The following is a 15,394-nucleotide window of genomic DNA, read 5'->3' as shown; positions in this document are numbered from 1 at the left end:
TTCCAAATGTTTATACCTTCCACCAGTAATGCCTTTGTATTCAACTATTAACACAAGACTATTATGATTATTTGTGCATTATATGTACACATCTTTTTTTTTGCAAATCTTTGGTAATCTTGGCAAATGGATAAATCACACTTGGAAGTGATCTTCCAGTGGAGAATCATTTAAGTTCAGGACACAAAGTTTTATAATATTTGGTTTAATTCATACTCATTTGGCATTGTATATTAAAAGAAAATCCAAACAGTGTCTGTGAGTTCACAAATGTCTGTGAACTTTCATTGTTTGAGCTCAATTCAGCCAGGAAACATGGGACTTGGTTTATAAAATGTTTTATTCATGTTAACATAGCTGATACATCAGGATTCAACAGTTCCACAAGGCTTTTGGGGACTACAACTGAATGAACTGCAAAAACAATAGTGGTCCAAATCTCTAGTGACAATCACTGAACTGACTAACAAATCACCCTCTTGTAGAGCGAGTACAAACCTGCACTGAAACACTGAAAATTACTAATTATGACACATGGATTTTGTGAGTTACAACAATTATTCCCATTCCAGTGTAATATCTCAAAAGACATGCATGACTAAACTGTCTTCCTCCCAATAAAATGGTCCCTGCAATTGGCAAGACATGACCCACCATTTATCCCACCCCAATCCCCCCCCCCCAAAAAGTAATACATGCTTCAGTGAAAGATTGGCATCATTACCACGACAAAAAGTTAGGACTGAACCAATGGGCATTACTTTGCTGTGTTGTAGAACCTGCTGCCGGCATCTTAAGTGCACTGGCATTCCCTGCAGTGTGAAAATGACATTTGTTTGAACCTAAACCTCAGCTGCTGTAACAGTACTACACAACTGTGCAGAAACAGACAAACTAAAACAAAAAAAAAATAAAATAAAGTAAAGATTTGAGAGAACCAATTTCTTGTGGAAAAAACAAAAAAAACAAAAACAAAAACCACACCCTGACTTCACAGCTTCTCTGCCTCTTAAAGCGGGACTCGGGTCTTATATGTCGAGGTAATACTCTTCTACAACTGAAACAGCACAAATGGGAAGGCCAAGACAAACTGAAGGACTGGAGGGTTCTTCTTTTCACCAGCTGCTGTCCAAATCTGAATCGTGAAAAGATTTTTTTTCTTTTTTGTTTTGTTCCTTATGACCATTTTCAGTGATGAGATTCATTGGTAGAATGTTTGAGTGGAGCATGAAGGACTGAATATGTAAAAAGTTGGGGTTTTTTCCTTTTTGAGTTGTTTTTGGAGACAATCCCAATTGTCGGCGCGTGGATTCATTAGTTCTCAGTCTCGCCGGCCTCTCCTCCCTCCACAGCGTCGCCCTCCTCGGGAGCGTTGTCCGATGTCCATAACTGCGGAGAGAAAGACGGTGATTTAAAGACGCCTTCAAATATCTTCTTTAATCTTTTAAGACTTCTTTAATCACTTCTAAGGTCTTTTAACACTTGGACACTACCCTGGCATTTGTACAGTCATTTTGCTTGTTTCCTTGCTATGAAAGGGGCTGCAACTAAGAATGCGGTCACATTATTGCCTCTGGCCAATAAAAAGCATGGTCCCTGGACAACGTGTAAGCTCAGTACACTTCAGATTGAACTTCTGCATTTTATAATGTTCTTATGAAGGCCAGTTTACAATTTTGTACATGCAGAGGTAATCATCTCTAGTTTAGCGGACAGAGATTTCATAACAAAATAAAACTTGGCTGCTCTTTTCTCCGTCAACGAACAATTATAAGGCATCGTTGCCCCATAACGCGGCATTACATGCATGAGTAGATCCTGTTTCTGTCGACTCTGTAACAGGGCATAGTCTATTTTTAGCTGACTGAACCAGTTTCAGACAAATTCAACAAATGTTGGTCAAGGAGACTGCAAAAAAAAAAAAAAAAGGCTGTAGCTTCAGATTGTTACAAGGGAAAGAAAATAACACTGATCATAGACATTTATTCCAGACTCCCAAACCTAGTTGAATCAAAACACAAAGGGCATGCTTTAAATGGATATTAACCTGACTAACATTCATTTATGACTATTTCAGTTGTATCCATGATATAAGGAACCAATATGAATGTCTATAGAAATAAATTCTTTATAATTCCTGTTTAAAAGCATGTTTCCTCACACCTTACCCAAGCAGTTGCAGGTCTATCAACATCCATCAACGCTCATCTTGTATTTATTGCCCACATTTAAAATGTTAGGATTTTATTCCATTGTCGAGCTGCACTGCAGCGACTCACCCTTTCCCTGTCTGACAAATAAGACATCACCCCCTCACCTCCATAAACACACAATGAATCAAAGCATGATGGGAGGGGATTGCTGTGGAAACTTTGTTTTTCCAGATTTAGCTAGTTTTGGTTCCCCTTAGTGACTTTTTTTTCCTTCTTCTTTCATTTCCAAAATGAGGATGAAGTGGCATGAGCATGAATGTACGAGAAGGAAAAACACTGCGTCCTTTCTAACGCTTCCTTGTATTTGTTTTACATGTTAATATCAACCACAGCCACCTTCTTTGGCTCGTATAGACAGCAGTTACCCCACAAAAATCAAACTGTACTGCCAGAAGTAGAATCCAATTTTGCGAAAAACACTACGTTTTACTTTTAGACATGACTAAACACCACAAAGTAAGTGCCTTTGGAGTCTAGTGAAACCGTACGGAAGATATTTTTAAAGGAGCACGACACCATTTATCCACAGAGATGGACATTTCCGTGCCATGTGAATGCAGAGCACTTACTGTGAGGTTGTCTCTGAGGAGCTGCATGATTAGGGTGCTGTCTTTGTAAGACTCCTCGTGTAGCTGGTCGAGCTCTGCGATGGCATCATCGAATGCCTGTGAACCAAGAAAAATAACATTTAAACTGAGAACATGAGCCCGTGTGTGGCTGACTTCAACAGCAGGCGTGGGCAAGTGGTTGACAGTCAGTAGAAAGCATGGAGACCTTTTTGGCCAACTCGCAGGCTTTATCTGGAGAGTTGAGGATCTCGTAGTAGAAGACCGAGAAGTTTAGTGCCAAACCCAAGCGAATGGGATGTGTGGGGTCCATCTCAATCTTGCTGACGTCAAATGCTGACTGGTACGCCTGCTGTGAGTTTTCAATGGTCTCTGAGGAAAGAGATGAATCAAACAGAACATGGTTTACAACAGCCCACTTATTGTAAGACAATATAACAGAGTTTAAACCCACGTGGTTTCCATTTTATCTGAATTTGAGTAGCTTATATTTAATATTTACAGTTTTTTGAAAATTGAGAGGCTTTGATGGACGCTGTAAAAATGAAAAAACTGATTAAATTCAAGTGGCACATTAAGTTTTCAGCTCCCTCTGCAGGTCTATTTAAAAGTACTACACAGCAGAATTTTACTCTTTTTTTTTTTAAAAGTAAAAGGACTTTTTAACGTACGAAGTCACAGTAATGTTGAATGTAAAAGGCTTTTACTTTGTGGCTATGGAAACGGCCCAGATAACGATGTTGTAAATCGTGTTCACTCGAACCACTGAAATTTTAAGGTTTGAGTTGTTTTAGAGGGCTTCCTCCAAGTAGGTCTTTGCTTTAGCTCACTTGTCGGGAAACCCACGACGACTCAGAAGTACTTCACCCCCCCCCAATTGAAAGAATAAGCAGCAAACCCCTTCAAAGAGAACACAGAAATTCCCCAAAAACCCCGAAACAAAAATGTCGGGCCACAGGGTGGCCATAACGTCTCCATTAACGATACGTCAAAATACACAGAGTATAAAGAGACCCAGATTCATGGGAGAGTCTGGAACACACAATCAAAAGGCAACCTGACAAATAACAGCCAAGTCTCAACATGCAGTATGAATGCAATGCTGTATAACAGTAACATTTAAGTGATTTAGAAAATAAAATTAATGCAGTGCTGCTATAAACTCACTTGCTTTGTCGTCTCCAGAAGCAACTTCAGCGAGGTATCTATAGTAGTCCCCCTTCATCTTTAAATAGAAGACTTTGCTCTCTGGGTTTGAGTTCTCAATTAAAAAATTATCCAGCAGTTTCTGTAAGGGAAAAAATAATAAAAAAAAATAGATGTACATCATAAATCATGAATATTAAGGCTCTTCAGAGCGCTCAGCCAAACCACAAGCCTACAGCGACATCTCACAGACTGCATCGAGCCAAGTCTGAGAGACTGACATCATTCCCTGACACGGCAGTTGTGCTATAGTCCTAGAACAGCCATTAAGTCGTTAATGGCAACGACAACAAACACACACATTCACTTTGCATTATAAAAACGTAAATGAGTGGGACCAACCCTTCTTCCACGCGTTGCATCAATAATACTCGCTTTGCTGAGCTAGATGTACATTTCTGCTCCATTAGGAGCTCGGTATTAGTTTCAGCTGCGGTTGCTCCAAATTGTCCACAACCAGGTTAGGCCTTTGGGGTGTCCCAGCTGTCTTCTGCCCCAGATACATACTTCTTCTAATACGCACTCCTCTCATCAGCACTGAACCGCAGGACTGGATGTCTTATTGCTGACACTGCTGTTGCCAATTTTAACAGACTTGGCACAGTTTTTTGGGTTTTTTTTTCCCCTTCTGAAATGTACACAAATAATCCATAAGCAAAGTCTAGGGAAACATACAAGCCCGGCCTACCTGCATTACATCATGCTTGTAATACTTAGAAGAAACCACAAAGCTGAGAAAATAACTGCAGCGTGTGCATGTATATTTTATAAACCTAAACACAGCTCCTTTTCTGTGTGGCAAGTGTAAGATATGCCTCCACATAGACTGGAGCGCAGAGCGTAAATCTGAGCTCAGATGCAAAAAAGAAAAAAAGAAAAGAGAATGCACCAGTCGCTGTTCCATCTAGAGACGCCCCACAGTGACTTAACATTTGGCACGGCTTCTGGCATCGTTCGTGGGATTGAGAGACATAGCAAGTGAATATCTTCTTAAATCAAAGGCTGTTGGTCTCAACAGGGATTTTTGCAACCTACAGAAGAACCGGTAGACTACAGACATCGACATTTGGACATAAATTGAGTTTCCTGATATTCAAATGTCCCTCATTTCTACACTAGTCAATGAATAATCAAAACTTTAGGGTAAACTGTACGGTCAAAGTCCCCACCTGGATTTATCTAAGCAAGTAAGAGCCTCCCATTGGAAAAGTACTGCAGTGATTCATGCGTTTCCGCTGGCAACGAGTTATTAAACCCTAAGTGATGCAGTGAAGAGATTCTTATTACTTAAACAACCATGTTGGAAGTCACATCTTGTGGCTGTGGAAAAAATGCAGCTCTGTTTCAGAGGGATCAATTTATTTGCCTGCATCAAGTAAACAAAAACAGAGGATATTGACAAAACTACTAAAATCTATTATAACCTGGAGGGAAGTGATAATAAGGTCATCGTGAATTATTGAGGTCACAAATCTCTTAAAATGTTTGAATGCAAAATCAGAAATAAAGAGTAGTAGTCACAGTAGTGTTGAACAGTGTGAGAGCATTTACAGATGTACAGTAAAGAGAACATAAGGTACTGGAACAAAACAGCTGTGTAACATTATGAAGACAAGTCATCAGTGACTTCTACTTGCTGGGGAGCATAAAGACTGGATTCTGGGGCAATAAATACAGCTCATACATTCTCATGAGCCCAGAATTACTCTATTCTAGAGTGGTGGGTGCATCGAGGTAAGAGCAGCAGAAGATAAAGTGCTGCACCCATCATGTCTAATGTCTCCCGTACAAGCCTGCAGGGGCAGAGTTATGATCCGAGGTCACTTCCTGTGGTTACATCTAGATTAAGCAATGTTAAGGGCCCAAAGAATGAGGTCAGCCAAATATCCCGAGTAACCACATTAGTCAATTAACAGACATTTTTCTAACTTCTTCTTGTAAAATGAGATCTTGGCTTAAAAAAAAAAAAATAAATAAATTGCTGAATTAGTTCAAAATGCGTTTTGTGTTTTTTTGCCCTTGTGATATCACATCTACAACCTGTGCTACAAATTTACTGCACTTCACAAGAGCGTTTCCCATTTGTCTCTCCTCCAACCAAAGAACTGACTGGAAATACTTATCAATCTTTGTTTTTACACTTTGGGCGACTCAACTCTAAAACTAGTCACTAAAAATGGTTTAGAGTCGTAACAAAATATGCTGCAGTGTCACTAAACATAAATCACGTGTAGAAAGTCACATCCTGTGATTACACTCAAGGCTAAGTCATGCTAGTCTTTCAGCAAACATGCCAGGGAGATTACAAGGGATAATCTGTGTTAGTGAAACCGTGATTTATGTACAAGTTAACTGATTTAGAGAGCAGATTAACCATTTCACTCGGAATGAAAATGCTCACCAACACCTCTATTCTAATGACAGAGGTCAATCCTCACAGAAAAGAAAAACTACACACTGTTGGGGGCTAAAGAGTAGCTTTGCTGTCAGGACCACATGCCAAATATAGATGCCTCATTATCAATACAATTGGAAACACTGATTAGCTGCAGGGCGTTGGTTTTAAAATGGTTTGCGTCACTGCTCTGCTTAGTAAGTGTCATAATCAAAGAACCAAGTTGGAAAAAACACTTTACATTTGTGCAATTCTTTCATTTTACAGAGGCTTTACCTTGTGTAAAATAACACATTCTGAGGATGTCATCAGTCTGAGTCTGCTACGCTTACGGTTCCTTCAAGTCCAACATTCACACACTGTGTCGAAACCAGAGTCCAAACATCCATGTCCTTATACTCCCTCTCAACTGAGAGGGAAGTCCGTCTGGTTTCACCATGGAGGAAATTAAAACACAAAGGCACACAAGCAGCTAACAAGTCCATCGCACTCTCTGCTCGTCTGCTTTTGAGGGGGCATAGCCAACTTCTCAGGCTTTGGCAGACATGCTAAGGCTTGAGGACCGACACATCCTCTTCAGCTGACAAACCCTCATTCAACACATGTGCGCAGAGATACTGAAATGCATGCAAGCACACAGTCTAACACACATGGAGGAGCTGGTGGAAATTGAATGATCCGTGCTGCTTTACAGTGCATTTTTAATACCACAGAGGCTTGGGGAAATCATCTCAATCTTGCAGCTAAGCTTCCCCCCAGATTACCTCAAATCCATCATCAAAGCAGACTAAAAACAATGTAAAGCACCAATCTCTGCTGTTGTATTAGATTTAGCAGAGTAGAAAGGACAACAGGCCAGCGTTCCATTAAAGCTAAGCCTCAAAATGTGGCAAGTAATGCCTGAGAATGCATTTAAATCCACTAGTTGTAACAAGTGACTCCGCAGGACAGTGTCATTTTGGTGAGCTGTACAAACTGGGCTTTAGGAAGAGTGTGAGTCATTTGTGCATGTAAAATCTTGCACTTGGGTAACCACAAAAAGCTTCTCTCTGCCAGATGGGACTGACTGAATACTCAGCACACTGTAAAACTGTATCCAAAGCAGACATTTGTTGTGTGTGTGTGTTCCGAGTTAAAAGTTAACTCACTCAGACACACCTTGCTGACTTGGTACTATGACCTCTAGGCAGTTCACGCCCTCGCAAAGCTTCAAGCTCATTGTTCTCAATCCAGATTCCCAAAAGGCAACAACAGTGGGAGGACTACATAATACTTCCTTGTCCTTTCTGGCTTTAAAGGCCATATTTACACTACAGAAAGAGCTCACAGGAGATGTCATACCAGAAGAAATGTACAATTACATTTCTCTGCTTTCCTACAGGAGAAGCAGCAAGTTACTGAAACGCATCCTCGGTGATTAAAGTCGGTTACACCCACTCTCTTCTAACCAGTAAGGACACAACACAAATCTGCTCGGAGAGCACAATTTAAAATACGTGGTCTCCATCTCATCGAGGCAACATGAACCTTTGCAGTAGATGTAAAAATTTTTACCAAAACAGTGTTGCAGATCTCCTCCAACTCTTTTTCCACTTTTTCCCGATATTCCTTGACCATCTGCTGCTTCTTCTCGCTGCCCTCGGTCTTCAGCCCGATGCTGGACAACACCCTCCACGCGGACCGCCTCGCACCAACCACATTTTTGTAGGCGACGGAGAGCAGGTTCCTCTCCTCATTTGACAGCTCGCCTCCTTTCTCCGTAACCTCCCTCATACATTCTGCCATGTCGTCGTAGCGCTCAGCCTGCTCCGCCAGCTTGGCCTTCTGAATAAGATCCGTTCTATCCATAGTTTATATTTTCAGGGGCACCGGGAAAGAAATCCGGGGGTGTGTGGCGGTCAAGGACTGTTAAGTTGAAAGATGGGTGAAGCACGGGATCGGCCGTTATTCCCCACAAGCTGTAAGAGGAATTTTTAAATCATTAGATACTGATAGCACTGAAAAAAAAGAAAGAAAAAAAAACTTTATGCCAGTCATTAAAAGACGCAAAACCGAAAAAAAGGCAAATACATGTTACCCTCGTCTAAATTTACATTCTCGATTTAACCACAATTACTGCCAACAATGTCTCATAATTTGTCACGTTTTTTTTAACCGAGGTTTGCTGTTAGCATCTGAAGTAGAGATCTACTCGTCAATCCGTTCTGCAAGGCGACCCGCCACAAAGCTGTCTGGTGCAGCTCGCTAGCAAGTTAGCAAAAATTAGCTAGCGTTAGCTAAATCGGCCACTCCTTTTAATATTAAATGTCATGTTAGCGTTATTTATCCAAATCAGCGAACGACAAAACACTTTGTCAGTTCAACGGTAAGCCCGAAATCAAATGCTTGAAGGAAAAAATATAATACTCATTGTATCTGACGTACTGAAGTCCAAATTTGCTCCCCAAATTGATCCGATTTGAGAGATTGGTCAGAAAGGCAAAGAATGGCAGGAGCAGCAAAAATCCAACTGAACATGCTAAAATAGGAGGAGGGTTAATCTAGATATGGGCTATCCAATCACAAGTCTTAGTTTCGTTTGATTGACAGGGATTGTTTGTAGTTTTAGCCAGTAGTTCTTAAGCGCGGGGGAAGGAGGCGGGTCTTTGAAGATAGTTTGAATGACCGGAGCGCTGCAGAGACTGGGGCCACGGGGTTTCCTCCAATTAGAGCAAGGAATGAAGACGTCACCGCATTGCCATGGTAATGCACATCCAATCGCTTCCCAGTTTTCACACGCTGCTGTAGCTGTAGGCGGGTGTGGCCTTTTAGCTCCTTTTAGGTGGAAATAGATATTTCTAATTACGTTTCAACTATGTATTGTTTTTATGAACACACAAAAACACCCAAGAATTGATCATACAGCATTCTTCTACATTTTTTTGTTAGGTTTTGTCAGTGTTATCAGTTGTTTTGGGACAAATATGGAGTTCTGTGACATAAGACAAAAAGCATGATGAGACTTCTTATACTCTGAAGCAATTTTGATCGTTATAGTTCATCACTAGCTTTCTTTCTAGTTGTTGAGGAAAATTCCAAATACTGCTAGACTTTCATAGTTATTTGCTGGAGGAAGAGCACAGCAGATATACATACCATAAACAAATTCAATTATGCATCAGGGCTCCTTGGCTCAAAATAAATGGCACTTAGCTTAACTCTAGTGATATTGGAAAATATTAAAGGCAGTTGGTGTTCAAACCTTATTTTCCATCACCTTCTCACGTCTCCTTCTTGAGCTTGTTTGCAGGCACAATTTAAACTTTCCCTACATTGAAACCTTTATCCTTGATCCCCACCTTCAATTGCAGAGCAAGGAAACAACTGAGGCCATGAAAAGGCGTGGGCTTACATAATGTGAAAATAACCTTTGGGTGCAGCTGGTCTCAGCTGAAACTTCACTATGAGGAAACAGTTCTCCATTGGTTTCTCTAACACTTTCCAGATAAACATGATAAGCCCTGACACAGATCACCTGCACCTTACAACAGGTCCAGCCAGTGCTGCCAGAAAATGTAAATGTTAACCTCCAGGTTGATCACTAAACATTTTTGCATTTATCTGATGGATGATGATGGATCAGAAGACAGAGGCTTGAATTCTTATTCTATCTCCTTGGCGTTTTCTCTTAGGATCAGGGGGTTCTCTTAGGATCTCATAGGGCATGTCTCTATGCCCTATATCTGGTCGCTCAGACTTTAGCTCATTCTTCAAAGCAAAACCACCCCAACTGGTTGGAGTTGGGTGAGTTCCCTTGGTGTCGAGCAATCTCAAAGTCATACCACAGATTCCTCTTTGCCTGGTCTGTGAGTATTGATGGACGCCCCTTTTTGGGTAGGTTTGTTGTGGTGCCACATTCTTGCCACTTTGTGATGGTGGATTTGATGGTGCTCCTTGGGATTTTCAGAATTTGGTGTGTTTTCTATAAAACAATCAGGATTTGGAGTTCCAAACAACCTCGTTCCTGACTAGTTTGGAGAGCTCCTTGATCTTCATGACGTCACTTGCTTGGTGGTGACTCTTGATTGGTGGTGTTGTATAGAACAGGTGTATGTATACTGAGATAATGTGACACACGTGGAACTTATTTAACTATGGTCAGATGGTTCTCAAATCATACTGCTATGCCTAAAGCCATCTCTACCTATCTCCTGTGCAGCTTTTTTTTATTTATTTTGCTTGTTATTTGGGTTTCTGTTGAATTATTTTAATTATCTTTTTAATTCCATTTATCTATTTTTTTATTTCTATATCACTATTTTTTTCTTACAAAAACACCCCCCCAAATAATTTATATTAATCACAGGTTATAATGCAAAAAAAGGAAAATACCAAGCAGGTAAACAGTTTCACAAGCCACAGTAATTATGTTAAAAATCACCAATATTAAGTAATAATAAAAAAAAGTTAAATCCATAGATTTCTGTGTTTTGCAGAGGAAGGTATTCAGAGCAAACCACAGAAGTTTATTTTCTGTGCTGTTTGTATCAGTGTCTACTAGTTTTCCCCAATTCTATGTAATTAGTCATGCATCTCAAAGGTTACCGTAGATGCATTATTTACCATTCCTAACAGATCACAGGCAAGCGAATGTGAGCTTTAATCAAAATCTCAGCTGGAAAATGCCAGCAAAGCATAAGCACTCACTTCCAGCTGTTTTGTATTGCATTATTATGCCCTGCCCTGATAATTAGTAACTATAAAGATGTTGTCCTGCTCAGTTTTCACTTTTTGACTCCTGTCTACTCCTTGATCAAATGGAGGCCTTTCGGATAAGAAAATCAGCTCTTCAGTGTATTTGTTTGCTTTCTGGAATCACGTGTCATTTAAGAAGAAAATCAAAGATGAATGAAAATGCCATTTGGGTCATTTTGACATGATTAATCGGCATTAAAGGTAAACAACGCTTTTGCCCTCTGAAACTGGAACTATTATTATTTACTAAATGCTGCTTGTGTTTAATGAGAAAGATCGGTGACATCAGTCATGTGGCATACTGCATTTCTGAATGATTCAGTGCTCGACTCGATAATATTTTGCCACCCATTTTCCTCTGTCTGGATGTATACGGATCAGTTATCAATGCATGCTCTAAATGTAAGTCTTTGACACTTTTTTTTTTTAGAAGAATGAAGTTAAAATTCTCATGTTCTCAGATTTTTTAATTCAATATGTAAACTTCTTGCATCTGAGATATGTCTCCACATTATAGCCCATTTCACTTGCCCCACATGTTTTTCACTGCAATTTTCCATAACTTTACATTACTTCAGCCAAAGAAGGAAAATCCCTGATTGATCACTCAGTCTGATGTATTCATAGAGCAGAAAACTGATACAGATATTTACTGAATTATATATATTTATCTTATTCTATGTATCTATTTATTTTGCAGTGCATGTAGGAGAAAGTTAGTAAAGGTTGGAGCAGGAAAACAGAAAAATCAGAAAAAAACAACTTGAAATTCTCTTTCCCACTAAGATGAAAGCTGCTGTGATTCAACCTTGTTGTAGCACAGTTTGATAGTGCGGAGGCAGGAAAAGGTGTTACACAACCACCGGGCTTCCAATACTCCCACCCAGGGTGCCACAGTAATAAGGACACAGCCAAAGGAAATAGTCCTAGGAGTAGGCTGAAGTGGATCTCTTTCTCTCTCTCATCAGCCATCTGTCTCTCTTTCATCCTCATGACCTTTTTTTGAGCCGCAAGGAAAAGTGGAGTCACACATGCAGTAAAATAGTTAAGAACATCTCTTTATCTGCAAGCATTTTTGCCCTGTGTTTGCATTGTACACACCCAGATACAGACACTCTGTGTGCATGGTGTCAGGATATGAGACAGGAGGACTCATGCACTCCTGTGTCAACTTGCAGAGTTGAATCTTCACCAGCTTTGCAAAGGAATGTAGCCAAGAATGAAATGTTGGGAGACTGTAAAAAGGTGAGTGAATGTTTTCTACCATGAGGTGTCATTATCAGTGTCTCTCGAGAGGCGTTGGCATGCTGGTAGGAGTGTATTTTTCTAGACTCAGCAATGAGCAAAGTCTGAATATGAGAGCATTTTCAGCATGCATACACAACACGTTTAATCTCCAAAGTAATCTAGTTTTGCGTGACAACTTGTAGTTTGGTCAATTGGCAGTCTGCATGGAATTAAAGCTGTAATTCAGAATATATTATTTAGAATAAAACTGTTACTGACAGAAACATTAAGAATCTTTTAAGTAAAAGAACGAAAGTGTCATCAGCACAGAGTCTCTGAGCCTCGCCCTTCCTTTGCAACTTTGGGGTGAACTGAAATGGAAAGTTACAATAGCTGCCTTTATGACATGTCAACCACACCCTGTGGTTTACCCACAGATGAGGTGAGTATCAGGCCGCTGTGTGTCCTAAAGCCAGACGACCATCCCTTATGTGACTGCAGCAGTGATGAGCAACTTTTCACTAATAAAAAAAAAAAAAAAGAGTGATTTCTTTGTGATAAACAAAGAAGCGACTGTTAAACTAAGAGGGAAGTGTTAATGCATAGTGCAGAAATGCATACAGATATTTTTTTTTTGCATACAGATTTTCTTTTTCACCATCTTGAGTACTTTATGAGTTATCAGAGGGCGTGGTTCAAATCACTGAGCCAATAGACTGATAGACACTGCCTGAGCTGGGCTACAATATGCTGCTAAACAAACAAAGGGAATAAATGCTTTTACAAACCATGAAGCTTTTAGGAAACAGTCATTTGATTTAGTAACTGATATAAGAGTAGATTAACACTGTAATCACTTTTAGGAATATGTGCAAGTTTAAGATTCTAAGCGTCGGGAGTTGCTTTGATATGTTTCATGTTAGTTTTTGCTATTTTCACTTGCACCCCTCCCATTTATGTTTTGTTTTTTTTTGGTGGGGGAGGGAGTTGATTTAGATAATATCATATTAATATCACACCAGCCAGCAGAATCCTTACTAATATTTCATCCAAACCTCTGTTTTAATGCTAAAGTTGCTCATTTTGTTCAGTCCTATTTTTATTTCACAGATGAAGACAGATAAAGACTTTTTTAAGCTGCTGCTTTATAAATATTAGCGCATGTTTTTACAGACTCGTGTTTCACATCTAGACACATCTATCAACCATGCCTTCTACGGTGCCCCACCAGCAGAACTTAGATCTCCCAGTCCAAGAGAAATTCCTTTAATTGCCCATTGCTGTGCTTGATTCAACACAAAACTGGCATCCTGTGTGCATATATATGTACATTTTAGGTTCCTGTCTAGTTACTGGAGCCAGTGTTTGTGTGAAAATAGCAGGGGAATTATTCTTAGCATTATAAAGAGAAAAGATTTTAACCAGTTTGGTAAGCCATTGTGGTCATTAATTAGACACAGTCCAGTGTATTGTGGCATAATTGGCATTGGCCCCATGAAAAGGTTTGGGGGTTGGTGTTAATTATTAAGTAGCTGAGTCATTTCTCGAGCTTTGCAGGCAAACAACAGCAGGTCACCACGAACACAGTCCTGATCTTAGTTCTAATAATTAAAATTATCTGCTGCTGCCATTTGAAGCTGATGAGTCCCACTGTTATGTGACAAAAAAAAAACAGCTGTCACATTTATCCATTGTGACATCCACTTATGAGCATGGTTGCCAATGGTTCCTCTTCCCGAAGCTGATTTCAGCTTGTACCTCCTGTAAAAAAGTTTTCATCCCATCGTCCTCCCCCATCATCCCTCCCTCCCCTCCTCTCTCATTATTCCAACAGTGCACTCTGTCTTTTCTGGACCGCCTGTGCGTGCCTCTGGGGCACAGATTATTGAGATAAACTTAGCAACAGCTAGCCAGGTCACATCGAACACTATCGAAGAGAGAAAGGGAATGAAGAGGAGCAACACGAGGGTTGAGGTTTGTGCCTGAATGCATAAAATAAATCTGGTAGATTTCTGAAATCCCAGCCCCAGTGCTAAATTCGGTGTTAATCATTTTACTACAGAAATATAGGGAATAATAATAATAAAAAAAAAGATTATCAAGAGAAAATAGATAGGCAAGAACATTACAGACTTGATAGGCATTGGGAACGATCATTAAAAAAAACACTTTTTTGCTTTTTTTGCCACGAGAAAATAAGAATAATAACACCCGATGTCTCTTTGCTAACTGGATATATGGAAAAGAAAGTACATTCCAACTAAATTGTTGCCTTTTTACATAACCAGGCAAAAATGTGATCCTTCTTGACACAGTTCCTGATGATTTGTCTTGTATCTACTTAGAATCCCTCTGTGTCAAACGTCTGTAAATTTGTGGATTTACAACAGAATCTCGCTGTATTTCAAAAAAATTTTCACATTACATTTAGAAATAAGGCCCCAGTAAATTCACATTTACAGCCACCAGTCAGCTAATAACAGTAGATAATTGTAATTATTTATCAGCATAAAAGTTTGCATTAAAGCATCTGTGAGCTTGATGCTTGTTGCAAAGCAGATTATAACCTGCTGAGTAAACTTGATTCGGGTTTGCACTGGCTGGTAGACACAGTGAACTTACAGAAGATATTCTACTCTTAAGACTGTAATCCAACATACAGCACTAAAACAGATTGTATTACTGGAGACAAACAGTCAAATGCTTGTCTTTTCTTTACAGTCTACAATATTTAACTGCTCAGACAGTGAGGCAAAAAACAACTCCAAACTATAACAGTTCTACCACCATGTTTCACAGCTGGTGTACGGTTCTTCTCTTGAAAAGCCACCTTTGTTGTGTGCCCAGCAACTCTTGTTATAGTAGCCAGACGCCTCTATCTTTGATTCTTCAGCACAAATAACGCAATTCCAAAAATGCCCTTAATGCTTTGTGAAACACACTAGTTTAACTCAAATGTTCTTATTTAGACCACAAAGCATTTTTCCTCACAAGACTTTCAGAAGATGATTGATGAGCAGTCAGCATGATTATAATTATAGTATGTTTTCAAA

At 39.7% G+C, this 15,394-nt stretch overlaps 1 protein-coding gene across 1 annotated transcript; it reads right to left on the bottom strand.

Annotated features, from left to right (window-relative positions):
- Positions 1–322: 322 nt before the first annotated feature.
- Positions 323–8,913, bottom strand: ywhaqb (tyrosine 3-monooxygenase/tryptophan 5-monooxygenase activation protein, theta polypeptide b). Its single transcript, XM_072364884.1, has 6 exons — positions 8,805–8,913; positions 7,935–8,338; positions 3,947–4,067; positions 2,988–3,151; positions 2,783–2,878; positions 323–1,389 (listed from the first exon to the last, which is right to left on the bottom strand). The coding sequence occupies exons 2-6, from the start codon at positions 8,226–8,228 to the stop codon at positions 1,315–1,317; spliced, it is 750 nt and encodes a 249-aa protein (XP_072220985.1). The 5' UTR covers positions 8,229–8,338; positions 8,805–8,913; the 3' UTR covers positions 323–1,314.
- Between the last annotated feature and the right edge of the window lie 6,481 nt (positions 8,914–15,394).

The sequence above is a fragment of the Leuresthes tenuis genome, unplaced genomic scaffold (genome assembly GCF_036924035.1).
Source record: "Leuresthes tenuis unplaced genomic scaffold, fLeuTen1.0.hap1 SCAF_15, whole genome shotgun sequence".
In the NCBI taxonomy this organism is placed as follows: domain Eukaryota; kingdom Metazoa; phylum Chordata; class Actinopteri; order Atheriniformes; family Atherinopsidae; genus Leuresthes; species Leuresthes tenuis.
This window is presented reverse-complemented; position numbering and strand designations above follow the sequence as displayed.